Genomic DNA, 27100 nt, shown 5'->3' on the forward strand with positions numbered 1-27100 from the left:
GATTTAAGACTGACTGGTCTGTAATTGCCAGGGATTTCCGTATTACCCTTCTTGAAAACAAGAACAACATTCGCCTCCTTTCAATTCTCCGGTACGACTCTTGTGGAGAGTGAGGAGAGAAATATCCTTGCCAGCAGCTTAGCAATCTCCTTTATCGCTCCCCAGTGCAGCATAGGATAAATCTGGTCTGGCCCTGGAGACTTATCATTCTTAATGTTTTCCAAATATTTACCAAGTTTTTTTAAATTGTCTTTCCAGTTGCATTGATTCTGAAACAACCAGTTGCAGAATTTTTTTATTTTGATTAGTTAACAGGTTTATTTTAAAATGGTCAATAATCTTTCAAGAATTAGTACTCCAGAAATATAACTGTCAATGATACAGAGCATTATTTTGATTTTATTCCTCTAATAGGGCTCAAAGATCAAGTCATTTTCGATATTTTGTAGAACACAAGCAGTTAAAAGAAAAAAAAACTCAATGATTACAAAATCCCCTGACTAAACCCTACCGTCATGTGAAGTATGCTTTATTTCACAACCAAAAACAATGCGACGAAATGCCACGAAACCAAATTCCATACTTTCGTTTCTGTGAAAAAACGTCAAACTCTCAATTTGCCACCCCATTAAAAAAATTAGCTGCGGAAGTTCAGACTTCAATGGAATTGTATAAGCCTTTAAAAGATGGTCCTGCATGCAAGAAGTGAAAATGAAGCACAAACGCCAATAACATTAAAATTTAGGAAGTGTTGCTGAAGATATTTCGGAAACAAACTTGGCCAACCTGTGAATGAATCTGATACGCGTCCTACACATTTTAATGACAAAATATCATTTGTGAGCTTTGTTTGTTTTAAGAACTATCAGCCTTCTTAACAAATGAAGGGCGAAGCATTTCTCCTCCTTCCAGCTCCCCCCAAAAATTCACTGATCGCTGGCAAAACAACAAAAATAACACTGATGTGTGACTGTGGGTCACACAACTCACAGTCAGTTGGTGGGTATAAGCGTACAATAGAAAATGATTTTCACATTTCGGCAGCAGGGCCTCCTCGCTGCCAGGAGCACTGACCGCCTGCCCCACCAGAGTGAGGGGGGACAATGGTCCAAAAACCCACGGGTGGCCGAGGGAAATGGAAACTGAAGTGAAACAGGAATGAGGAATAGGAATGACGAACCTGGAGTGTAGTGATGTGCTTATCGTTGAATTTGTTCTCACAATATCTCAACACCAGAGACGTCTTTCCCACACATCCTTCCCCCAGCAGGACAACTTTAAACGAATAGGTTTTACCGCCTCCAGCGCCGGCACTCGCCATGATCAGCAGAGAAACGGAGCCCAACAAAAATTCGAGCACAATCGCATGAGACCGCGGCGAGCTGAGCTGTTGTAATTGGGAAGTCTGTTAGACAGCCTGCCACAGTAAACAAGCCACTGCCCTCTTGTCTAATGGCGTCTCCTTCCTCCTGCGTCACGCCCGCCAGGGACTGGGCTGATTGATAGCTATGGAAGGGGGCGGAGCAAAGGCGGGGACAAGCTGAAGGCTGTGGTCATAGGAAAGGATGGACCTGTACCTTTTCTGCAACTTAGCAGGAAGATAGAACCCTCCGTCTTCTCCAAACCACCGCCCCCCAACAAAACAGCATCTCCACCATTTATGAGATATCTGGATGAAGCGGAGAGAAAGACTGAAGATGGTGGAGATCACAGTTGAAAAGTGTGGCGCTAGAAAAGCACAGCAAGTTGGGCTGTATAGAAGAAGCAAGCAGGAGAGTCCATATTTCAGGCATAAGCCCTTCCTCAGGGATCAGAGACTCACGTTGTATGTGACCAGTTCAAACGGGCCTTGAGAGCTAAAGTAAACCGAGGCAAGAACAAGGCTGTGCTCTTCGGGAACTGGGCCGACCAATCCTCCATCCCAGTCACTGGCAGGACTGACCACCTGAAGGTGCTGGGTATTCGGTTTGGAGGGGCTGGGGTGTGTGCGCCAAGTCTCAGGAGGAGCATATCAGGAAAGTGAGGCAGAAACTGGGCAGATAGAAGCTACGGTCACTCTCCAGCATGGGTAAACACCTGGTCATCAGGTGTGAAGCATTGTTATATGTGGCACAGGTCTGGCCTATTCCCAAATCCTGTGCTGTCACTGAGCCCAGCTTCCATTTTAATATGGAGATCAAAGATGGACCACGTCTGAAGGGACACTTATGTATAAAGATCTGGGCAATAGGGAAAAAAAACACACCCAATGCCACCCTCACCCTAATAGCCACCTTTGTGTGTGGATCCCCAGTACTGAGGTTCTACCTGTCCCTGGTGTTGCGAAGGATGGGCCTGGCCTCACCTCGCTGCCATAGAACACTCCAAGTAGTTGGACTGTTCCATAATCACCTATCCTTATGGAGAAATTTATGAAAAACACCTTTGACCACAAGTCCATCAGGAAGTGGTCAGCACATAATGCCCTTGAGACCCTTCGGGAAAAGGAGAGGGTGGATCCTGTCGAGCTGTTCCCTTGGCAGACTGTCAAAGTCATTTGGCAGAATGCCTCATTGTCAGAAATTTCCAACAAGCACCAAGACATGGCTTGGCTGGTGGTGAGAAGGGCTCTGCCTGTGAGATCCTTTATGCACACCCATTCTGGAAAAGAATGCAGTGGTGTTTGTCAAGGTTCATCCCGAGCAGCTCTGGTGATGCAGGACTCCGTGCTCTACGGTCTGTTCCCCGGGACACACAGACAAACATCAACTGTGCCAAGAGGACCATCAACTGGGTCAAAGACACTCTTTGGTCTGTCCGAAACCTGTTGATCTTCCAGCTGAAGGAGCTGACCCCAACTGAGTGTTACGGACTAGCACATTCCAAGGTACAGGACTAAGTGTTGAGGGACGTGATGAAGCTTGGGGCAGCTGCCACCAAGGCACGGTGGGAAAGACCACCGTGTAACGTCTGCCTGCTGAAAGGAAAAATAGGGGCCCACTCAGGGGCCTCAGCTAAATATATGGATCAGTTACAGACCTGTATATACAAATGATTAATTCTGATCTCTATGTAAAGAAATGGAAGGTGGACCTATGAATGTACAGATCAAAATATTTTATGAATAAAGTATATTTTTTAAATAAAAAAATCATTGAAGGACTTAATGCTAGAAACATGGACTCTACTTTTCAAAACCACACTTTTCAATTCTGGATCAACCCCTCAAATTTCAGGTTCAAAAATACCTTTTGTCCTGTTATTAGACTTCTGAATGGATCCCTCAAATTTCAAATTGACTGTTGGTCTTGCGTTGTGTGCTTTCTTTGCAGCCATAACTTTGTGCAACCATCCTATGATCTTTGTATGTTATGATCTCTTTACTGCATGCAAAAGAGAAGAGAGCTTTCCCTGCACTTAGTGCATGTGACAACAATAAATCAAAATCTAAATAAACAGTGATCAAGATTCTACAGTGACACTAACATTTACCTAAAAAGTTATAAAAGACATACCAATTATTTGCTAAAATCAGGGCATCAGACTAAATTAATTCATCTTTTCATAACAGAGCACAAGATGTCATTTTGTGTCCCTGCATTGCTTTGACCAAGAAAGCCAGGTAACATGACTGATACAGGTTAGAAAATAAGGTGTGGGTTAATTGGCCTATATTTTCCCTTGAATGGCCCTGCAATTGTGCATACTGCTACAAACATGCATCAGTGAAGGGTAGAATGGTGGGGGATTGGGTGCCAGTCAAGTTGTTGGATGTGTCTATATTCTTGGCCACTGTTGGAGTTGCACTAGCTAAACATGTGTAGAAACAAGTTGCTTGCTGCAAAATTTCCTCAATTCGGACTTGATCTTTTAGCAAGATATGGCCCTGTCAATTTCATATGGTCCTGTTGGCGGATTACATTTTTTCATGATCCCTTCAACTAAGGTGGCATGCAGTTTGAGCACATACTTCCATCAATTAGCAAAGCTGTTCTTACGAGTTTCTACAATAAACTACTTCAAGGGAACAAAAAGACCTGTATGTGTATACAGGTAGGGAAGAGAGGGGACAACTGAAGAGAATCTGTACTAAGACTTGTTGACCTTGATATTGTATTTGGTACACAGCAGTTGGTCACCAATATTCAGGATCACTCATTCTTGCCTCTGCTCTTTTTTTTAGAAAAAGTCCATCACTGCAGATGGAACAATTCCGATCCTGAGGAGTGCTTCCTACCTTCAAATTCAGTTCAAAACCCTTCAGTCCTATTCATCTAGAAACTGTAAAGAAATAAATGTTGATGCCTTATAAGCCATTGTGCTCAAACACCACAATTTAACTCCCATTTGTATGACCTTGTCTTTATCTACAACCCTGTAATCAATCCACTCCCAATTCAGGGTTTGAACAGTCAGATTTTCACATTTCACCATTGAAAGGCACAGCTGTCACAAAGTACATGAAAAAGTGAGAATCAAACAAACAATGTGACAATCCAAAAACCTGAAATTATTGGTTTCCAGTACTATTGAATAACTATGGCTTTGGAGGTAGTTTAATTATCTGAACAATGTATTGCAGTAGTGAAGGTTGGCTGCAAAAGTACACTGAAAATAAGATACTGGCTATTAAGCATAGAGGTTTATTGCAACATTGGCATTTTGATTTGCTAGTGTAAAACATCTGTACTATTGGTAACAATAAAGTAAGAGCAGAGTGGAAAAATTGCAACTATCCCATTGAAATAGGATTTCACCTTTTGGTAAACACCCATTGAAAAAGACAGTCCTGGTGATAGAAGATGCATTTAGGTATGCACAAAAATCCAAAAATTAACTGGTATTTCTTCCAAAAGAAAGCCTTTGTTCCAGATCATTCTCTTTATTTCCAATGGAGAATTCATGAACTTGAGAAGTAATCTTGTTGCTTTGAAGCCTGAAGACACATTTAAAAGCAGGTTACACATACACTCAAGTACTAACATTTGATATTTTATTTAGCATTAAAGTCATAGTTACTAAAGATTTGTTCTTGTGACAGCACATTAGAGTTATCACTGAACATCAAACCTCAATAGACTGATAGGATGCAGATGTCACTGGCTATGCCAGCATTCATTGCTGTGGAGGAAATGAACTACTTCAGCCACCATGTTGTCACAAGGAGTGAGCGCCAGTATTTTGATGGAGGTGCCAATGTTGGACTGGAATGGACAAAGTTAAAAATCACAACACCACATTTAGACAGACAGGTTTATTTGGAAGCTTACCTTTTGAAGCATTGCTCCTTCAACAGGTAGTTAGAGTAAAAGATCAAATTCTGTCTTATGATCGTATATTCCACAAACACCTGATGAAGCAGCACTCTGAAAGCTAGTGCTTCAAATAAACCTATTGGACTATAACCTGGGTGTTATGATTGAACTTTATTCAGGATTTTGATTCAGCAGTGAAGGAACAATAATAATTTAATGTCAGGATGGAGTGAGCCTTAGTGGAACTTGTTAGTATATTTTGTTCTGCTGATCTTTTCCTACACAGCAGAGGCCCAAGAGTTCAGAAGGTACTGTCTAACAAAATTAGAGTTTCTGCTGTTGACCTATTGACAACTCAGTGGTGTCAAAAATCCCACAGATAGTACCAAATAAGTCAATTCAATAAAAAACTGTAGATGAAGATTTGAAACAAGTTAGAGAAACTCAGCTCAGAAAACAGTTATTTTTAGAGTCCAGTCTGTTGGGTCACTGACTTGTTGTCAACCCAACTGGTTCAACATCAATACAGATGACCTATTGCTTAAACTTAATACTATATCAGATCACATTTCGCTAATTTAATTGTATGGTTTAAAAGTTAAAGGCCAAGGCAAATACAAAAAAAAGTCATAAAAAAGTCCACTTGGGGGAAAAAGTCAATCTTTTAGGAAGAAAAATAGGAAAGGCTGGTTTTAGAGTGTAGGCAATACACTCTAAAATATTAAAGGGTCACTGCATGGTTTGAAATATGAATAGCTGGTTTGCATTGAGAGACAAGCAAGAATTAAAGTGAGTTGGCTAATGCCAAGGCAGATTTAAAAATCAGCTTGTTGACAAACATGACAACACCTTTGGAGCAGGTGGGGCTTGAACCACGACCAGAAGGTCCTGAGGTAGTAGTGTACTACCACTGTACAATGCAACAAGCCTTCAATTTGCCTACTAACTAGTGAAGATTTAAAACGTTGGAAGGAACCCCAGTACATTTCCAGGTTGATGGAATAGGATTCATTAGGCAAACAGCCCATATCTGAAAAACCAAGGACATTAAATAAGTTGGACTGAAGTCTTTGGCTAGACACATTAGGATTTTCAAGTGAGTACCTTATTTCATGATTTCTTCCCCATTTGTGTAGATCAGATGAAGCATTAGTTATCTGAACAGGTAATTTACACAAACTTATGCTAACTGCTAGATTAGCCCCTAAATGAAGTGTACAGCAATTGAATTCATCAAGACTTCTCAATTTAAAAAAGTTTCCTCCTCTATTGGAGGGGGAGCAAAGCACTGACAACTCATTGCAACTCCTCACATGAAGAGTTGCATTGCTGGTCAGGGATGATATCACAGCTGTGCTAAAGGAGGACACAATGGAGGGATTGAGCAGTGAGGCATTATGGGTAGAGCTGAGAAATAGGCATGCAGTTACATTGTTGGGGCTGTACTACAGGCCTCCCAACAGTGAGGGTGAGATAGAACAACAAGTAGGTAAACAGATTATGGAAAGATGTAGAGGCAACAGGGTGATGGTGATGGGAGACTTTAATTTTCCCAACACTGACTGGGATACACTTAATGTCAGAGATCTGAATGGGGCAGAATTCTTAAGAAGTGTCCAGGAGAGTTTTCTAGAGCAGTAGGTCAATAGTCTGTCAAGGGAAGGAGCCATATTGGATCTGGTGTTGGGGAATGAGCCACGCCAGGTGACCGAAGTTACAGAAGTTAGTGGGGGGGTTTCTTTGGGAATATTGACCACAATTCTGCAAGTTTTAGAATACAGATAGACAAAAGATGAGAGTGGCCCTCAGGGAAGGGTACTAAACTGGGCCAAGGCCCATTATATCAGAAATTGGCAGGAGCTGGAAATTTGGATTGGACTCGGTTATTTGAAGAGAAGTCCATATTTGGTATGTGGGAGGCTTTCAAAGGAATGTTGAATATAGTGTAGGATAGGTATGTCCCTTTGAAAACAAGGGATAGGAAAGGCAATATTAGTGAACAGTGGATGACAGGAGAAGTTGTGCAACAGGCCAAGAGGAAAAGGGAAGCAGACATAAGGTCCAGGCAGCTAAGAACAGAACAGGTCCTGGAAGAATATCGGAAGAGTAAGACCAAGCTTAAGCAAGAAATCAAGTGGGCTAAAAAGGGGTAATGAAATAGCTTTAGCGAGCAGAATTAAGGAGAATCCTTTTATTCTTATCCAAGAAAGCGGGTAACTAAAGGAAGGGTTGGTCCACTAAAGGTTAAGGAAAGTTGTGTGTCAAACCTGAGAAAATGGGTGAGATTCTGATTACTTTGCAGTGTTCACTGAGGAGAGGGACATGATCAATGTTGAGATCAGAGACAGAAGTTTACTGTGGATCACGTTGACATGAGGGAGGATGTGTTGGGTAGACTAAAGGACATGAGACTAAAGGTAGACAAAGCTCCAGGATTTGCTGAGGGGAGGGGGGGGAAAATAGCTGGTGTCCTGACATATATCTTTGTAGCAACATTAAACAGGTGGTGAAGTGCCAGAGGACTGGAGGGTTGTAGGGATATTTCGGGTAACTACAGACTAGCGAGCCTGATGTCAGTGATGGGGAAGTTGCTGGAGAAGGTAGTGAGGGCTGAAATCTATTTATATTTGGAAGACAATGGGCTTATCAGTGATAGGCAACATGGTTGTGTGTGGGGGACGATTGTGTCTTACCAATTTAATAGAGTTCTTTGAGGAAATAACCAGGTTGATAGATGAAGGAAGGGCGGTAGATGTCATATACATTGACTTTAGTAAGGCATTTGATATGGTTCCCCACGGTAAACTAATGGAGAAAGTGAAGTCGCATGATGTGCAGGGTGTTCTAGCTAGTTGGATAAGAACTGGTTGAGCAACAGGGGACAGAGTCATAGTTGAAGAGAGTTTCTCGAAATCAAGAAAGGTGACCAGTGGTGTTTCCACAGGGATCAGTGCTGGGGCCACTTGTTTGTGATATAAATGATCGGAAGAGGGCACTGGTGGTATGATCATCAAGTTTGCAGATAACCCGAAGATTGGTGGAGTAGCAGAAAGCATAGGGGACGGTCAAAGAATACAGGAGAATATAGATAGACTGGAGAGTTGGGTGGAGAAGTGGCAGATGGAATTCAATCTGGGCAAATGTGACATCATGCATTTTATAAGGTCAATTCTAGAGCAAGCTATACAGTAAATGGAAGAACCTTGGGAAAAGTTGATGAGCAGAGAGATCTGGGAGTTGAGGTCCATTGTTCCCTGAAGGTTGCTGCACAGGTGGATAGTGGTCAAGGAGGCATATGGTATGCTTGCCTTCATTGAGTACAAGAGCTGGCAGGTCATGTTAAAAATTGTACAAGACTTGGATTTGGCCACATTTAGAATACAGTGTACAGTTCTTGTCACCACATTACTAAAAGAACGTGGACGCTTTGGAGAATGTGCAGAGAAGATTTGTTGCCAAGTTTGAAAGGCGCTAACTATGAAGAGGTTGACCAGGTTAGGATTGTTTTCATTAGAAAAAAGGAAGTGGGAAGGGGGTGGAGAACCTGATGGAGGTCTACAAATATCATGAAGGGAATAAACAGGGTGGTTAGAGATAAGCTTTTTCCCCAGGGGGAGGGATTCAATGAAAGGTCACGCGTTCAATGTGAGAGGTGAAAAAGTTTGAGGATACATATGAGAAGTACTTTACACAGAGGGTATTAGGTGCTTGGAATGCATTGCCTTCACAGGCAGGCACAGCAAATTCATTTAAAGTGCATCTGGACAGATGCACGAGTAGGTGGGAAGCAGAAAGATACAGATGCTTAGGAATTGGGTGATGGTTTAGACACTGGATTTGGATCGGCTCAAGTTTGGAGGGCTTAAAGGCTTGTTCCTGGGCTGTAAGTTTTTTGTTCATTATTCAGCACAGTCAGCTGAATCCAACATTCAAATTTGAAGACAAAAGGAGAACAAACTTGTAAAGTCATGCACATCAGCAAAAGCAGCCACATTTGTTGGCATGTACCTAGTCAAATCAGCTCTTCAGAGTTGCATATATGAACTTACCATAAAGATAACATGTAAATTACATAACTGGACCAAATTACTTGCTGGTTATATTGAAGCAGTTTTATAAGACCATTCTAAATTCAGGTAAGTAAGTTTAATTGTTGCATTCATCTTTCAGTCAAGGTTCTTATTGAAAATTAATAGTTATTGAAAACCCACCATGAGTCAAACAAGGGTTTCACTTACAATCTGTTAAACTTGTTAGTTGTGGGTGGGAGATTTGTTAGTGTGGTTCGGGAAGGTTTAAACTAGTTTGGCAAGGGGGTGGGTAGTTGTATGTGGGGCAATGACAGGATGTAGTGAATCTATCAGGAAGGTTTTTCCACATGATGAAACAAAGGGATTGGTTAAAGTGCGTCTGCTTTAATGCAAGGTGTGTCAGAAGTAAGAGCGATGAACTTAGAGCAAAGAGCAGTACTTGGGACTATGGTGTTGTGGTCATAACAGAGACATGGGTTTCACAGGGGCAGGAATGGTTGCTAGATGTTCCAGGGTTTAGAACATTTAAAAACAGGGAGGGTGGAAAAAGAGGGGGTGCAACATTACTAATCAGAGTGCATCACAGCTACAGAAACAAAGGTTGTTCAGGAAGGTTTGTCAACTGAGACAGTATGGATGGAAGTTAGGAACAGCAAGGGAGCAGCCACCTCATTGGGTGTTTACTGCAGCCCCCTAATAGCAGTAGGGAGATCGAAGAACTCATGTTGGTAGATTTTATAAAAAATGCAGATGTAGCAGGGTTGTTATGGGTGATTTCAACTTTCCCCAATATCGACAGAAGCTTCCTAAGATGGTTTGGATGGAGCAGCTTTAGTCAGGTGTTCAGGAGGGTTTCCTTACTGTACGTAAACAGGCCGACAAGGGGAGAAGCAATTTTGGATTTGGTGCTCAGCAGTGAGCCAGGACTGGTGTCAGAATATTTTGACAGTGACCACAACTGCCTCACGTTTACCATAGCAGGGCAGGGGGGGGGGGGGGGGGTGGTGTGGAAAGCAGCAATTACCAGGGGACAATATTTAAGTGGGGAAAAGGAAATCAGACAGGAGTTGAAAGTACAGATTGGGAGCAATTGTTCCATAGAAAAGGCACAACATACATGTGCAGACTGTAAGGAGCAGTTGCAAGTGATGCACAAATTTGTTCCTGAGACAGGGTAAGATTAAGGAACTTGGATGACGAGAACAGGGGAGCTTCTTGTCAAGAGGCAGGCAGCAGCTTTAGAAGACTACAGGCTTACTAGAAAGAGGTCAGAAATGGACTGAGGAGAGCCAGAAGGGGGCACGAAAGAGGCTTGGCAGGAAGGATTGGGAAAAACGAAAGGCATTTTACTCAAGTGAGGAATAAGAGAATGATCGGGGAGAAGGTAGGGCTGGTCAGGGATTACGTAGGCAACTTGCGTGTGAAGTCTGCGCAGATAAAGGAAGCCCCAAGTTTTTTGCTTCAGTTTTCACTAAGTAAAGGGACCTTGTTATGAATGAGAACTTTAAGGAGCAGGGAAACAGGCTTGACCAGATAAAGATTGATGACGTTGATGTGCTGGAAATTTTGGCAAACATGAAGATTGATAAGTCCCCAAGGCCAGACCAAATATATCCAATGTTGCTCCAGGAAGCCAGAAAGGAAGTTGCAAGACTGGTGAAGATCTTTGCTTCCTCACTCTCCACAGGAGTCATAATGCAGGATTGGAGGGATGTGAATGTTGTTCTGCTTTTCAAGGGGAAATAGGGAAATCCCTAGCAATTACAGACCAGTCAGTCTTACGTCTGTGGTCAGCAAGGTTTTGGAAATAATTGAGGGATAGGAGTTATGGCTTTGGAAAAGCATAGCATGATTAAAGGCAGTCAGCATGGCTTTCAGGGAGCAGTTCACAAATCTTGAGTTCTTTGAAGAGGTGATTAGACAAGTTGACGAAGGTCAAGCAGTGGATGTCGTGCATATGGACTTCAAAAAGGCATTTGGTAAGGTTCCCCATGGTAGGCTTATTCATGATGTCAAGAAGTATGGGATACAGGGAGATTTGGCTACCCGGATTCAGAATTGGTTTGCTGACAGAAGGCAAAGAATGGTTATAGATGCCAAGTATCCTGCCTGAGGTCAGTGACAAGGAGTGCCCGCAGGACTTGGTTCTTGCGCCTCTGCTCTTTGTAGTTTTTATAAATGACTTGGATGAAGGAGGTTGTGGGGTGAGTTAGTATATTTACTGATGACACAAAGGTTAGAGGTGCCATTGATAGTATCGAGGGCTATTGCAGGATGCAACATGACAGAGGATGTAGAGCTGGGTAGAGAAATGGCAGATGGAGTTCAACCTGGATAAATGCGAAGTGAAGAACTTCGGAAGGTTGAACTCAAATACTGAATATAGGATTAAAGACAGGATTCTTAGCAGTGTGGAGGAACAGAGGGATCTTGGTGTTCAAACACATAGATCCTTCAAAAGTTGCCATCCAGTGGATACGGTTGTTAAGAAAACATATGGTGTTTAGGCTTTCATTTACAGGAGGACAGAGTTTAAGAGTCGCAATGTTTTGCTACAGCTCAACAAGGCCTTGCTGAGACCACACTTGGAATATTATGTCCAGTCTGGTTGCCATATTATAAAGATATGGAGGCTTTGGGGAGGGTGCAAAGAAGGCTTACTAAGATGTTGCCTGGACTGGAAGGCTTGTCTTACAAAGAGGTTGACTAAGCTCAGACTTGCTCTGGAGAGAAGGAAAACAACAGGTGACCTGACTGAGGAATACAAGGTAATGAGAAGCATGGATAGAATCAATAACCAGAGACTTTTTCCCAAGGGCAGGATTGATCTGCACAAGGGGTCATATTTTAAAATATTAGGAGAAAGGTAGAGGGAATGTCAGGGGAAGGCTCTTAATGCAGAGTTGTGAATGCATGGAATGTGTTGGTGGTGGAAGCAGATTCATGAGAGACATTTAAGCAAATGCTGGACATGTTCTATGTTCCAAGTTTAGTTGAGAACTAATAGGACATTAACACATGAAATTTCTAGTAACTAGCAATTAATGGGAACTTGGGCCCTGAAGGTAATGCAACAATTGAATTTGCTTACCTGAAGTTAAAAAGATTCAGCTGGAGAAATTCAGCTCTGGCAGCACAGGAGAGAAAAACAGTTAATGTAAAGTCCAATTTGATTCTACAAAGAGTCATAACATTTGTTTTCTCCTTACATGATGCTGTTTTGATCACTTCAGTTTCTCTAGCATTTTACAGACCACCAAGACAGGGCTTTTATAACTTACTCTGTATGGTTCATGTGTTTTGTTTTCATCAATCTTTGAGAGCATGGAGAAAGCATGCTGTCAGTTGGACTCCGGAAGAATTTCCTAAACGTGAAAAAAAAAGTAGTCAGAGTCAGATGTACAGCATAGAAACGGACCCTTCGGTCTAATCCATCCACACCGACCAGATATCCCAACCCAATCTAGTCCCACCTGCCAGCACCCAGTCCATATCCCACCAAACCCTTCCTATTCATATACCCATCCAAATGACTTTTGAATGTTGCAATTGTACCAGCCTCCACCACATCCTCTGGCAGCTCATTCCATACACGTAGCTCCCTCTGCATGAAAAAGTTGCCAGAATACCCCTTGCCATTTGCAAATTTTCTAGTTAAAGCAGCTTACTTTTCCTGTGCCTGTTTTCTTTTTGTTAAACTTGGTGTTGGGGGTTGTTGGTTTGGGTCACTGTGCTTAGTCAAAGCTTTGTTTGTACTCATTTCAAAACCTAGTGGGGCAAGAAGAGAAATGTTAAGCTGATAACATTCAATATATGCAGCCAGTCAAATAAAACTAGCAAAAGATACAATGCCAAATTCCATTGTCATAGGAATATTGTTGACAATACTGAGTGGCTTTGAGCCATTATTATGGGGTGAAAAAAATGTGAGTATTTGAAATGCAAAGTCTTCACTTGAAACACACCTAAATGAAAACTGCACCCAAAATGTTTCCTGGTGCACACTGAGCAACCCTTATCTCCTTCAACTTTGTCAGATTAGAATTTCCAGGCTTTCAAAGCCAAGCTAGCAAACAACCCATCTGGGTTAGTACTCAGTTGTGGTAATGCAACTATTGGCCCTTCAGCTTGCTTCACTGAAGCAAAGAGGCTGACATGAGAGCAAATACCAATTTGTCACCACAATAGTTTTGGTTTAAAAATTCAAACAGGTCATTTAAGGGATGAACATGGTCAAAAATTCAAATTTTGACAATTGTGTATTTGACATGGTGAATGCTGAAAGGTAACCATTTTACCGATTAGCACTGTCTTAGCAATTAAACCATTCAGCAGGATTAGTGACAAGCATGTTTAAGATTCAGCATTGTCAATTATACACCTCATATTTAAAACACCAAGTGCAAATTGTGAAGTTTATGGAGAAGGAAGAATGAAGCTGCACTGATTAAGTCTGGAATTAGAAATTCAAAATGGAAACCAATCCTTCAGTCCAACTTGTCCATGCCAACCTGATATCCTAAATTATTCTAGTCCTATTTGCCAGCACTTGGCACAAGCCAGGTTAAACCTTCCTATAGACAAAGCCATCCAGATGCCTTTTAAATGTGGATGTAGGTCTGCTCACTGAGCTGAAACATTAGTTTCAGATGTTTCGTCACCAGACTAGATAACAGTGAGCCTCAGGACGAAGCACTGGAGGTACGGCCTGCTTTCTATTTGTGTTTAGGCTTCCTTGGGGTGCGGACTACATTACTTGTTCTTTTTCTTAGGGGTTGTTAAATGGAATCCAAGTCCAGTTCCAGTTGGAATGCCATGCTTCTAGGAGTTCTCATGCATTTCTGTTTGGCTTGTCCTAGGATGGATGTGTTGTCCCAGTCAAAGTGGTGCCCTTCCTCAACTGCATGAAAGAACAATTAGAAAGTGGATCATGCAGTTGTGGCTAGTTGATGTTAATGTATGTCAGTGGCTAGTTTTCTGCATTTTTGTCCAATGTAGTGTTTATTACAATTTTTGTAAGGTATTTTGTAAATGACATTAGTGTTGCTTGTTGTTCGTTAGCTGCTGTTTTAGTGTTGGTGGGCTACCATGATGCCAAGGGTAGTCTGACAGTCATTTCCAAGATGTCTTTGGAAAAGTGGCTAGGGTTTCTCGATGTGTTTTGTCTGCTTGTTTGGGTTTGTTGCTGAGAAATCAATGGACTGTGTTCATCAACCGCGACAACATCCTAGGACAAGCCAAACAGAGACATCGGAGAATTCCTGAAGCACTGCATTCCAACCAGAACTCTATCAACAAACACATTGACTTGGATCCCAGACACCACCACCCTAAGGAAACCTAAACACAAATAGAAAGCAGGCCATACCACTAGGGCTTCATCTGTAGGCTCACTGATGTTAGATTAGATTCCCTACAGTAAGGAAACAGGCACCGTCCCGGTGTGGACTTGTTGGGCCGAAGGGCCTATTTCCACACTGTAGGAATCTAATCTAATTAGAAATCTTTCCCCTCACCCTAAAGCTATGCCCTCTAGTTCAAATATATGCAGCCACAGGTAAAAGACTGGTCTATTTACCCTATCCATGCCCATGATTTTATAAACCTCCATAAGATCACCCCTCGGCCTCTGAAGCTCTAGACAGAAAATAAAACAGCCCCAGCCTATTCAGCCTCCCTATTACTCAAACCCTCAACTTACAGAAATAGAAGTATTACCTTCTATTTTTGGCAAGGGAGCCTCAGTTTGTGCATCTTTTGATTAGTCAATAATTTGACTTTAGATGCAAAACTATGGCAACAAAAGTGAATTAAAACTTGAGAGAACAGCTGGAGAGAACAACTTAAAACATGCTGCAACCCTCAGAATTAAGGTTCTCAAATAAGTAGGAGATCAAACTCTTGCTAAAATCTAATATTTGCAATTGCAAACTTGCCAAAATGATTCTTGCGAGGTGCCTGTCTGTGTTGGATAAAAACATAGGTTTGTATTAAAATCGGAGTGGTCAAATTTAATTTCCACCAACTATCAAATGAATACAAAACAGCACATCTGTAATTTGGCTTTGATAATTTAAAAGTGTCAATAATCGTTTAAATTGCCTTTTCAGTAAAACACTGTTCAGTGCAGTGACAGAGCATTTCAGAGGCAGATCCTAAGTTGAGAACAGAAAAAAGAATAACTATCTTCACCAGAGGAAAAATCAGGTAGGATATTTGATCGTTTTCTTCCAATTTGTTCAGCAGGATCAGATCAGGCACAAGATCTACTTTAGAAAGCAGTGAAGACATACATTTGAAATAGTCACTCCAAATCAGGTAAAGAAATAACTTCCATTTAAAAAATTGTGCAGGGTATTCAATTTTTGGGAAAATTGATTATAGCAATTAGAACAATAAACATCAACATTAAAAACAGTGAAGAAAGTGCTGGACCAATTCTAAGTGCAAAAGCAAACAGGCCACGTAGTATTAACTCATGTAATTTCTAGCCCTAATTGGTCATGATTCCTCAACTCAAACTTGACCTTCCCACTACCCAGAATGTTTAAAATGATTTGTTATAAATTATCAAGTCCAGCAACATATTACAGTTAAAATGAAAGTTATTTCTATTCTTAAATCCATGTTCTAGTCCTCACTACAGGAATGATACACAAACACCAGACTGGTTAATTTGCTTTTATGACTGTAATTTGAACTAAGCATGAGGATATCATACTTCAGTAGGAGTAATGGATTAGTTTCAAGACCAAAATCCAATCCACTGGCTGGGGGGGGGGGGGGGGGGGGGGGGGGGGGGGGGGGAGAAGAAAGGGGAAAAAAAAAGGGAGTTCCACAAGATCAGAACATAGAGCATTAAACTTGAGTAGTTTAAGCAGAATAGCAACTCAACCTCTTCCAACCAAAGCAAATCAAATACTAAGAACAGAAAAAGGCAGCATCTGTGGAGAGGGAAATGGAGTTAGTGCTTACTCCGATGTGACTAACCCATCTCACTTAACATTATCCTTAAAGCTCTGGTAGCACATCTTGTAGGACTGTCACATCCACTCATGTGGAGTGGTGGACAAATTACTCACTATAGGTGGGAACTCCAAATATCCCCATCCTCAATGAGAGAATAGCCCAGTGCAAAAGATAAGCTTAAGCATTTGTTTAAATCTTTAGCCAGAAGTGCAAGTGGATGATCATCTCTGCCTCAATCGTCCCCAACATCAGATGCCATACCAGCCAATTCAATTCATTCTGACAATTGTCAGAAGGCACTACAAAGGCGATGGGCCCTGAAAGTTCCACCAATACCAGTGATTTTGCTCCCAAATTTGCCATAATTCAATTGCTGTTCCAGTGAAGTTACAACACTGGCAAAGCAACAACATTGGAGTACACCTGCCGACAAAGCAGGTCAAATCTAACTCAGTCAAATAAGATTCTAGACCAATTTGTTATCAGTAACTGATGAAGGTGTCATTGCTATCAAGCTCAGCAATAACCTGATCAACAACTAATTAGGGTTCAGCCAGGGCCAGAGCTCCTGACCTCAAACCTTGGATGAAAAATGAAAAGTACAATTCCAGAGGGGAGGTTAAGCAACAGCCCTTGACATGGTCATACTCAACCTAGTATGGCAAGGAGTCGCAGCAAAACTGGAATCAAGGGGACATGGGGGATAAACTCTCCATTGGTTGGAGTCATATCTGCCACATGGGATGACAATTGCAGCGGCTGAAGGTCAGCCTAGTCTGCAGGCTGTCTGCATTAAGTGTCCTTGACTTAACAATCTTTAGCTGCTTCAAATGACCTTACCTCCAACATAAAGTCTGAAATGGGGAAAACAAAATCATTGATTATATAATTCTCAGCATCATTCATGACTCCTCAGATACTGAAACACTCCACAGACAAGTGTAACTAGACAATAACAGGTGGCAAGCAACATTAACACTGAAAATGCCAAGCAGTGACAATCTCAAATAAGACAATCTGACCAAAGTCCATTGTGAAAAGCCCCCACTATCAATACCCTGGGGATTACCGCTGACTAAAAACAACTAAAATCAGAAATATAGTGACTAAGGGCAGGTCAGAGACTAGTGACACTGCAGCAAGTAATTGCTCTTACTCCAAAATATGCTCTCCATCCACAAGGCACAATTTCCATTTGCCTGGATCAATGCAACTCGACACCATTCAAGACAAGGCACCCAGCTGATTGGTACCAGATCTAAAGATACACTCCCTCTGCCCTTGACGTAGAGTGGCAGCTGGTGTACATTACTGGTCATTCTGCTATAACATTTCATTAACACAATTTCACTAGCAATTAGTGAATTGAGGCTACTGTTTTAAAAGTATGAACTTTAAAACATGCAATAGTTATAACAAGATTCCAGCCACATTAGTATAAACCGTGCTGCTATTACATGATCTTTTTAATAACAGGATTGCATGAGAAGAGAACTACCAAGTTAAAGCAGAACCAACTGTATCTAAAAGATGAAATGCAGAAATTTAAAAAAAGGTCCTTAGATAACACCTTCCAAATCCCCAACAACTTCCACCTAGAAAGTCAGGCGCAGTAGATATATATGTGAACATCACCGACACATTCTGTTCCAAGGCACTCATCACCCTGACTTGGAAATACATCCCAGGACCCTCTGTCCCTGAGTCACTATCAGAGGATTGCTTCCTTAAGAGAAGCATGGGTCAACCAACAGCACAATGAGTTCAGCAGTTCAATACAACAATTCACCACCATCTTTAAGGATAACTAGGACTGGACATTAAATGCTGGTAAGTCAGTAACACCCTCATCCCATGAACACGAGTGATAATGTCTCAACTTCTAGGCCAGAAAATCCAAGTACTGTGGACCCTAGACATGTAAGTTAACAATATCTACACGAACGATTACAGATGTTAGTAATTGCAATGCAGAAAAAAAAACATTGAACAAGTCAACTTTAGCAAAGGATAAAATATGAACCATTAAATCAGAACGTTTTTGTCAGAAGTAATGGTGTTCAGAAATGAAGGCTTATTACTCCTCCTAAAATCAATACTTTACCAGATCAAATTCCACTTTGCAGACCAAACGGGAAAGGGCTTCGTATGCTCCAAGTCAGAAAAAGAAGAAAGTTGCAAGAAAAGCTCGGCACTATTATGTTCCCATTTACATTTGGACGCGTCCTGAACACTAGCTAAGAGTCCAGCAAAATAACAATCCAACCCCACCAATCATCAGCCTTTTTATAATCCCAACAACCTGCAATTAGGAAGAGCTCGAAACAACCGAAAGTATCTCACCTTTCCGAAATTACCCTCTTTGTGTATACAAACCCACGCTCTTACCAACAATCACCACCGTTTACGACTAAGCGCGGCGCGTACGATCCCCTTTTATAACCGTCCGTGTCCCACTTATCACGTGCTACGGGTTCCGCAGTTCCTCATTGGCCCGTTTCCCCGGGACCATTCAAATGATGACAAGGTTCTGAACGGTTGAAGTGGCGCGCGCGGTCGCCCTTCCCCTTTGGGCCAACCGTCAGCGTGGGGGGGGAAGGGCGCGGCGCAGTGTTGTCATGGCGACCGATGCGCCAACCTCGGGCGGCGAGGCCAGTTGCAAATTTGTCATCCTTCTACCTCCGTGGCTTAAAAACGAGTTGTTTTTGTCTCTCTGCAAGTGCAGCCTGTTGCTTCGCATTTTAAAAAAAATTCCAATGGTAGTAGGCCCGAACCACTCATTCTCAAATAAACAGTCCCTGCAACCCCAGAATCAACCGAGTGGACCATCTCTGGACTGCCTCCAATGTTAGTATATCTGTCCCTAAACAAGGGTCCCAAAGTTGTGACAGCATTCCAGCTGTGTTCGTACTAATGCAGTGTACAGCTTTAACAAGACTTCCTCACGTTTTTTTAAAAAAAATCAAAGAGCTGTGAATGCTGAAGATCTGAAAGGAAAACAGAAATGATTGGAGAAATTCAGCAGGTCTGGCAGCATCAGTGGAGAGAGAAACAAAATTAACTTTTCAGGACTGTCCAAATTACAGAGGAGGAAGTGCTGGATGCCTTGAAACGCATAAAGGTGGATAAATCCCCAGGAATTGATCAGGTGTAAACTAGAACTCTGTGAGAAGCTAGAGTAGTGATTGCTGGGCCTCTCGCTGAGATATTTGTATCATCTATAGTCACGGAAGAGGTGCCGGAAGACTGGAGGTTGGCAAACGTGGTGCCACTATTTAAGAAGGGTGGTAAGGACAAGCCAGGGAACTATAGACCAGGGAGCCTGACATTGGTGCTGGGCAAGTTGTTGGAAGGAATCCTGAGTATTTGGAAAGGCAAGGACTGATTAGGGATCGTCAACATGGTTTTGTGCGTGGGAAATCATGTCTCACAAACTTGATTGAGTTTTTTGAGGAAGTAACAAAGAGGATTGATGAGGGCAGAGCGGTAGATGTGATGTATATGGATTTCGGTAAGGTGTTCGACAAGGTTCCCCATGGAGACTGATTAGCGAGGTTAGATCTCATGGACCCCTGCACCACAGCGTCCATTACATTTTGCCAACCAGAAAACGACCCATTTATACCAATGCCCTCTTCCTGTCAAATCATGGGTAACAAGGAAAATTAAGAAGAGTATTAAATCCAAGGAAGAGGTATAAAGACTGGCCAAAAAAAAAGCAGCAGAGCTGAGAATTATGAGCAATTTGGAAATCAGCAAAAGAGAATAAAGGGATTGTTTAAGAGGGGGAAAATAGAGGACGAGAGTAAGCTTGCCAGGAACATAAAACTTGATTGTATGAACTTCAATAGGTATGTGAAGAGTTAAAGATTAGTGAAGGCAAATGGGGATGTTAGAATGGGGAACAAAGAGATGGCAGACCAATTAAATACATTAGTTTTGCCCTCACAAAGGGATTCACAAATAACGTCCCAAAAATGTTGAGGAGCCTGGGGTCTAGTAAGAGGGAGGAACTAATGGAAATCGATATTAGCAGGGAAATAGTATGCAGCATTAGATGCGATTAAAGGCCAATAAGTCACCAGGGACCAAAAATCTACATTCCAGGGCACTTAAAGTAGTGACCCAAGAAATAGTGAATGCATTAGTAGTCATCGTTCAAGACCCTATACACTCTGGAACAGCTCTTATGGATTAGAGGGTAGCTACTGTCACCACACTATTTTAAAAAAGGTAGAAAACACATGGAATTATATGTTAGTTAATCTGACATTGGTAGTGGGGATAATCCAAAGTCCATTATAAAAGATTTAATAGCAGAACACTTGGAAAACAATGACAGGATCAGACAAAGTCAACATGGATTTACAAAAGGGAAATCATACTTGACAAATTTACTGGAATTTTTCAAGGATGTAGCGAGTAAATCTAATAAGGAGGAGCCAGTGGATGTGACTTACTTGGACTTTCAGAAGGCTTTCAATAAGGTTCAACTTAAGAGACTTACATGTAAAATTAAAAGGCTTGAGACTGGGGGTAGTGTGCTGATATGGATAGAGAATTGGTTGTCAGACAGGAACCAAAGAGTGGAAAGAAGCAGGCATATTTGTCAGTTGCAGGCAGTGCCAAGTCAGGGACTACAGGGATCAGTGCTGGACCCATATATTTGTAAAATATTCAGGATTTCGATGAGGAAACTGAAAGTAAAATATCCAGGTTTGCAGATGACACAAAGCTGAATCACAGCAGGATGAGCTGTGAAGAGGATGCAGGGATGCTTTAGTGTGATTTGGACAAGTTGAGTGAGTGGATAAATGCTTGGCAGATGAGGTACAATATTGATAAACATTGGTAGCAAATATAGGAAGACAGATTATTATCCTAAAGGCAATAGATTGGGAAAGGGAGAGATGCAATGAGACCTGGATGTTTTTGTACATCAGTCATTGACAGTAAGCATGCAGGTACAGCAGGTGGTGAAGAAGGTAAATAGTATCTATCAAGAGGAATCAAATACAGGAGCAGGGATGTCTTGTGGCATTTGTATGGAGTTGAGAGTATGGCGCTGGAAAAGCACAGCAGGCCAGACAGCATCCGAGTAATAGGAGAATCAACGTTTTGGGCATAAGCCCTTCATCAGGAATCATGCTGAAGGGCTTTTGCCCAAAATGTCGATTCTACTAAGCCTCAGATGTTGTCTGGCCTGCTGTGCTTTTCCAGCACCACACTCTCAACTCTGATCTCCAGCATCTGCAGTCCTCACTTTCTCCTCCGCAATTGTATGGAGCTTTGTTGAGACCACACCTGGAGAATTGTGTGGAGTTTTTGTCTCGTTGTCTAAGGTAGGATGTCTAGCAGTGAAGGAAGTGCAACAAAGATTTAACAGATGTTTTCCTGGGACAGCAGGACTAACATTTGAAGAGAGACCGGATCAATTAGGATTATATTCACTGAAGTTGAGAAGAATGAGGTATGATCTCATAGAAAATAATAACATTCAATAGCATTCGAAAGGGTAAACACAGGAAGAATGTTTACAATGACTGGGGAGTCCAGAACCAGGGAGTCACAGTTTAAGGAGTAGGCCATATGACATAAGCTATTTAGGACTGAAATGAGAAGAAATTTCTTCACCCATAGTGTTGAGCCTCTCAAATTCCCTACCACAGGAAGCAATTAAGGCCAAAACATTGAATATTTTCAAGAGGTTAAATATAGTATATTTGGGGCTTACAGGATCAAAGGAGAAATTGAGGACTGCAGATGCTGGAAAGTCAGAGTTGAAAAGTATGGTGCTGGAAAAAGTACAAGTCAGGCAGCATGCAAGGAGCAGGAGATTTGATGTTTCGGGCAAAAGCCCTTCATCATTGGGAGAAGGCAGGAACAAAGTACTGAATTGGATGATCAGCAATGATCATATTGAATGGTGATGCAAATTCAAAAGGCCAAATGATCAAAAGGCTCTGATCCCTATGTTCCATATTTCTGTCCATGTCAATGTTATCCTCTACACTAAGAGATTTTATTTTCTGCAGTAATCTTGATGTGGCACTTCTGAAAATCTAAGTTCGGTATATTTTTATTAGTACACGTCACTTCTTCAAAGATTGCCAATAAATTGGTTAAACATGATTTCCCTTTCAAAAAGCCAAATTGATTCTGCCTGATTAACTTGAACTTATCCAAGTGCCCTATCATGATGTTTTTAATAGCAGCTTCCGGTATTTTCCATATGATCAATCTTAAACTAAGTGACCTATAATTTATTGCTTTCTATCTCTGTCCTTTTTTGGAGAAAGGAGTTAATATTAGCTATTTTCCAACCAAATGGAACCTTCCCCAAATCTAATAAACTTTGACAAATTAAAACCAGTGAAATTAAACCAATAAAACTATCTAATATCTCACTCGCCATTTCTTTTAAAAGCCTAGGATGCAAATCATCTGGATTGGAGTTCTGAAGAAGAGTCACATCAGACTTGAAACGTTAATTTTGTTTCTTTTTCCAAACACATTTTTAGACTACTGAGATTCCCCCAGCATTTTCTGATACTGTTTCAAGACATTGGAGATTGATAGGTAACCTTGTCGAGGTTTATAAAATCATGACGTGCCGAGTAGGTTGCATAGCCAAGGTCTTTTTCCTTGGGTGGGGAAGTCCAAAACTAGAGGATATAACTTTAATAGGGAATAGAACAGAGTAGAATAGAATTTTATTGTCATGTGTACTTTTACATGAAAAATATAGTGGAAAGTTTTATAGGTCACTTCAATATGGAGCCTACATCAATACAGAAGTCATATATCATAAAAAGAAAAGTGTAAAATTAAGACAAATTTCATCACAGTTGCGTTAACTGTTGCTGGGTTTGGGGAAAGCCAATTAAAGAATGGTTGCATATCCAGCCAGGATGAGACAGCCATTCTGGGGCAAGACTGCCACGCCACCCACTGGAATACTGGGCTGGAACCCTCTGCCAAAAAAGACCGCCATGTTGGGCCAAGACTGTCACTCCTGGACGAGACCATCTGCCAGACTGCTGGAATACCTGGAAGCTGAAGACAAAGATCTTCACACCGACACAAGATCTCCATGCCAGGACAAGACCACCATGCCTGGACAAGACCGCCACACCAGCAGACTGCCACTGTGTGACAAGAGCACCACTTGTCCTTCAGGAGCCCAGGCCTAGCCATGGCCTGGGAGTCTTGGCCTAGATTGAGAGTCTGGGTGAGGGATTCAGCCTGGGACCTGCTCCTCACTCACAGAGAACCCGGGCTGAGTGGAGCCATGTCGTGCTCATCCTGGTGTTGCTGCTGCTGCTGCCACTGGAGGACTCCTCCGTCAGCTGCCACTCTCCACACAAGCAAAGAAAATAAAACAAAAAGAAAGAGAAAAGAAAAAGGGCTAAAGAATAAAAAAAAAGATAAAGAAAGCCGCCAGGATCATATGAGCCCAGGTTCAGTCCACCTACTCCACCACCAACTTGGAAGAAAAAGGTCTAAAGTGAGAGGGGAAAAATTTTAAAAGGACGTGAGGGGTAACATTTTCACACAGGGTGGTGCATGTATGGAACGAGCTGCAAAAGGAAGTGGGGGAAGCTGGTCCAATTACAAAATTTAAAAGGTGTCTGGATGGGTAAATGAATAGGAAGAGTTTAGGCAGATATGAGCCAACTGCTGGCAACCGAGACTAGGTCAGACTGAGATGTTTGGTTGGTATGGATGAGTTGGTCCGATTGGGTATATTTCCATGCTGTCTGACTTCACCACTAACCTTTCCCTCCCTCATGATTTTCTTGACTTCTTCCTTCCCTTCCATTTCCTGAGTGTCAATTATTTCCAAAATGTTACTTGTGTCCTTCAGAATGAAGACCGACACACAATAACAGTTCACTACATTCTGTTTTTTACCCTCTGCTTAACAACTTCCTGCAGCATGATGCCTTCGCTAGTCTGTTTAATCACTTACGTTCATCTGCACAAGCTGAGCACTCCTCAGACCTGTTTGACCATGACAATGTCTGATGCACCTCCATTACTGTCTGCTTACTCTTGATCATATCCACCTGTATCTCATGCTGTTTAAAACAGAAATTCCTGCTTTGAGAAGTGTGACTGTATTTCAGAATAAGATTTCCAGATATTTCTCCCTTTCCCTTATGTTGTATAATGTCTGCAATTTCACTTGTAAATCAATAGTCCTGATTCAGAATTCCTCTAGATGCTTGCAATTTCTGAAAACATGTTGGTCCTTGATGCCTTAGCATCTAAAACCTGCTACATTCCACAGTTACAGCATAATATCTGTTCTGCCATTGTTGCTTATGTTTCTTTAGTTAAATTACTTTAATTACTTTCTGCATTAATTTAGGATAATTCCTACATATAAAGAATCTACTGCGCACCTTAATTGCTTAAAAACTACAACTAAAGTTATGGTTTTCTTAATAACACAGCTATGTATTTCAGGTATTTATTTTAATATCTTGCCTTTTTTTATTTATATTGTTTCATGTTTTATTTATTTTGTTTTAACTCTGGTGTCCAAAGTTAGTAATTAACACAACCTCTCACACGAAGCACATGCCAGGCAATCAAATGACTGGTTTTCTAGCACTACCCAAAACATCTGGCAACACCACACGCTGGTCCCACATTGAAAGTGAAACTGCCACCACTGCTTTCTCTCTCTTTGAAATACCCAGCAGGTCTGACAGCATCTGTGGACAGAAAAGCAGAATTAGCATTTTTGGATCAAATCTGACACTTAGGCAATGAAGGAAGTTTGATGGTTAAATGTAATTGAAATGTGGGGATTGAGGGAAAAAGAAGAATAAAAGAGAAGAACCGGGATAAGGTAGAGGGCACAAGAGATTAAACGACAAAATGTCACAGAACAAAAAGCCAAATAGCATAAGGAATTTTGTCAGAAAGAAAGCAAGCATTGGTCCAGAGTACAGCATTTATATTCACGCTTTCTGACACTTTTGTCTTTTTACTATAACCTTTATCAGTCCCTTTGCTTTTTGTACCAGGGCAACTTTATCATACCACCTCTCTTGGAATTGTTCATTATTTGTCTTTCAGATGAGTATCCGACTCTCCGGTAAATGTAAGTGATTCTTGAACAGTTTTTTGAAGAAACATGGTATCCTGGCTAATATTTATCACTTCATCAACACCACATATTTGTTTGTAGGAATTTGCTGGTTCCAAATTAGCTACCAAATTTCTTGCACCCCAACAGTGACTTAACTTCAAAAGTAGTTCAAAAACTCTAAAATGCTTTGGAACATTCAGCAATCATGAATGAACTATATAAATGCAAGCCTTTTCTTTCATGATCATGCACTTACCTTGTTAAATACTCCACATGATTATTATATACTAAATTTATTACTTGTCAAAAATATTCAAAATTACTTAGGTTTGCCCTCGATAAAATAATTTCCTAAATAAAAACCAAAAGAACTGAGGATGCTAGAAATCAGAAGCAGAAATTTCTAGAAAAAAACTCAGCAGGTCTGGTAGCATCTATGAAGAGAAATCAGGGTTAATGTTTCAGGTCTGGTGGCTGAGGAAGGGTTATTGGACCAGAAATGTTGACTGATTTCTTTCCACAGATGCTGCCAGACCTGCTGAGCTTTTTCAGCATTTCTTATTTTTCTTTGAAATAATTTTCTGTTCCTATTTCTTATGGTCAATAGATTGGGACATGAGCTCTTTGTTTCGGGGGAGGGAGCAGCATCACATAAAGGCAAAATGTTCAACTCAAAACCCATCTCTTTCCACAGAATTAAAGTTGGACTTAAATCTATTGATGAGGAAGTCTGAATATAGTGAAAACGTGAAGACACTGTCAAATTTACAGATCTGGGGAAATGGTTTGCTGAGTAGCGGGTGTGGAGAGATTCCAGGTTCACAGTGGTTCAAGTGGTGAAGATTAGTCTGCGGGGACTGAAGATCAGATTTATGAGGTGGGCAGGGTAATGGATCCTGGGGAGACAGATAGGAGTTTAAAGTTATTTGGAGAAACTAATCCAAAAATATTTAAAATTGGAGTATAACATCTGACAGCAGAGTTACTTAAACTGCCACAGTTATGAACAAGCTTTTCCAGTTTGAGAAGCATTTTTTCTTTTTTGATTTTTCTTTGTCCAATTAACTACACTGCTGAGTTCATTCTATCTTTTAATTTTGATAGGATAATGAGTGTAGTTACAGCCTAACTAGATTAGTAACAACTTAAGTCAAATTAGTTTCAATGTCTGACTTGTAAATCCATAAACAATAGAAACTTGTGATGAAATTAAATAAAGAGAATCAAATTCCATCTGTACTTGTATATATCATCAATCTAACTGGACAGTTTGGGGAGTAAGAGTTTAGAAACTAACAAGATTAGATGAATTTTAAAACAGTATAGGGCCCCTTATCTAAGGAAGGTGTACTGGCATTGGAGGTAATCCAGATAAGGTTCCTTGGTCAGAGGAACTATTTTGAGGAGAGGTTGAATAGTTTTGGCCTATACTCACTGGAATTTACTGTTCAGCCCAAAACATTGATTGTCCTGCTGCTCGGATACTGCCTGACCTGCTGTGCTTTTCTAGCACCGTACTCTCGTCTCTGATCTCCAGTCCTCACTGGAATTTAGAAGAATGAGAGGTGACTTTATTGAAACATAGAAGATTCTTTGGGGATTTGATAGGGTAGAAACAGAAAAGTCATTCCCAGTTGTCGGAGAGTCTAGACCAGAGGGCATAAACGGGCAACCCCTCATTCTGAGATTAAGGGAGAAATTAGGAAAAATTTATTCTCTCAGAGGGTAGTAAATCTGTGGAATTCTTTACCACAGTAGGCTGT

General features: G+C 41.2%; 2 protein-coding genes across 4 annotated transcripts in view; both read right to left on the reverse strand.

Moving 5' to 3' along the window:
• Positions 1–18746, reverse strand: part of LOC140457902 (ras-related protein Rab-21) — a 44198-nt gene extending 25452 nt beyond the window's left edge. The window contains exons 1-5 of one of the 3 annotated variants that reach the window (XM_072551669.1): positions 18578–18742; positions 12934–13033; positions 12547–12630; positions 12357–12392; positions 1181–4915 (exon numbers count right to left, since the gene is read on the reverse strand). In XM_072551669.1, the coding sequence (XP_072407770.1) occupies positions 1181–1321 (141 nt within the window). In that variant the 5' untranslated portion in view covers positions 1322–4915; positions 12357–12392; positions 12547–12630; positions 12934–13033; positions 18578–18742. Of the gene's footprint in view, positions 1–1180; positions 4916–12356; positions 12393–12546; positions 12631–12933; positions 13034–18577 lie in introns of all 3 variants that reach the window. The other 2 variants (XM_072551668.1, XM_072551670.1) reach the window with 2 other exon arrangements.
• Positions 18747–24730: 5984 nt separating this feature from the next.
• tmem19 (transmembrane protein 19) overlaps positions 24731–27100 on the reverse strand; it is a 35846-nt gene continuing 33476 nt past the window's right edge. The window contains exon 8 of the transcript XR_011953414.1: positions 24731–24957. The gene's annotated coding sequence lies outside the window, so the exon portion shown is untranslated. The remainder of the gene's footprint in view (positions 24958–27100) is intronic.

This window comes from Chiloscyllium punctatum, chromosome 32 (genome assembly GCF_047496795.1).
Source record: "Chiloscyllium punctatum isolate Juve2018m chromosome 32, sChiPun1.3, whole genome shotgun sequence".
Taxonomy (NCBI): Eukaryota; Metazoa; Chordata; class Chondrichthyes; order Orectolobiformes; family Hemiscylliidae; genus Chiloscyllium; species Chiloscyllium punctatum.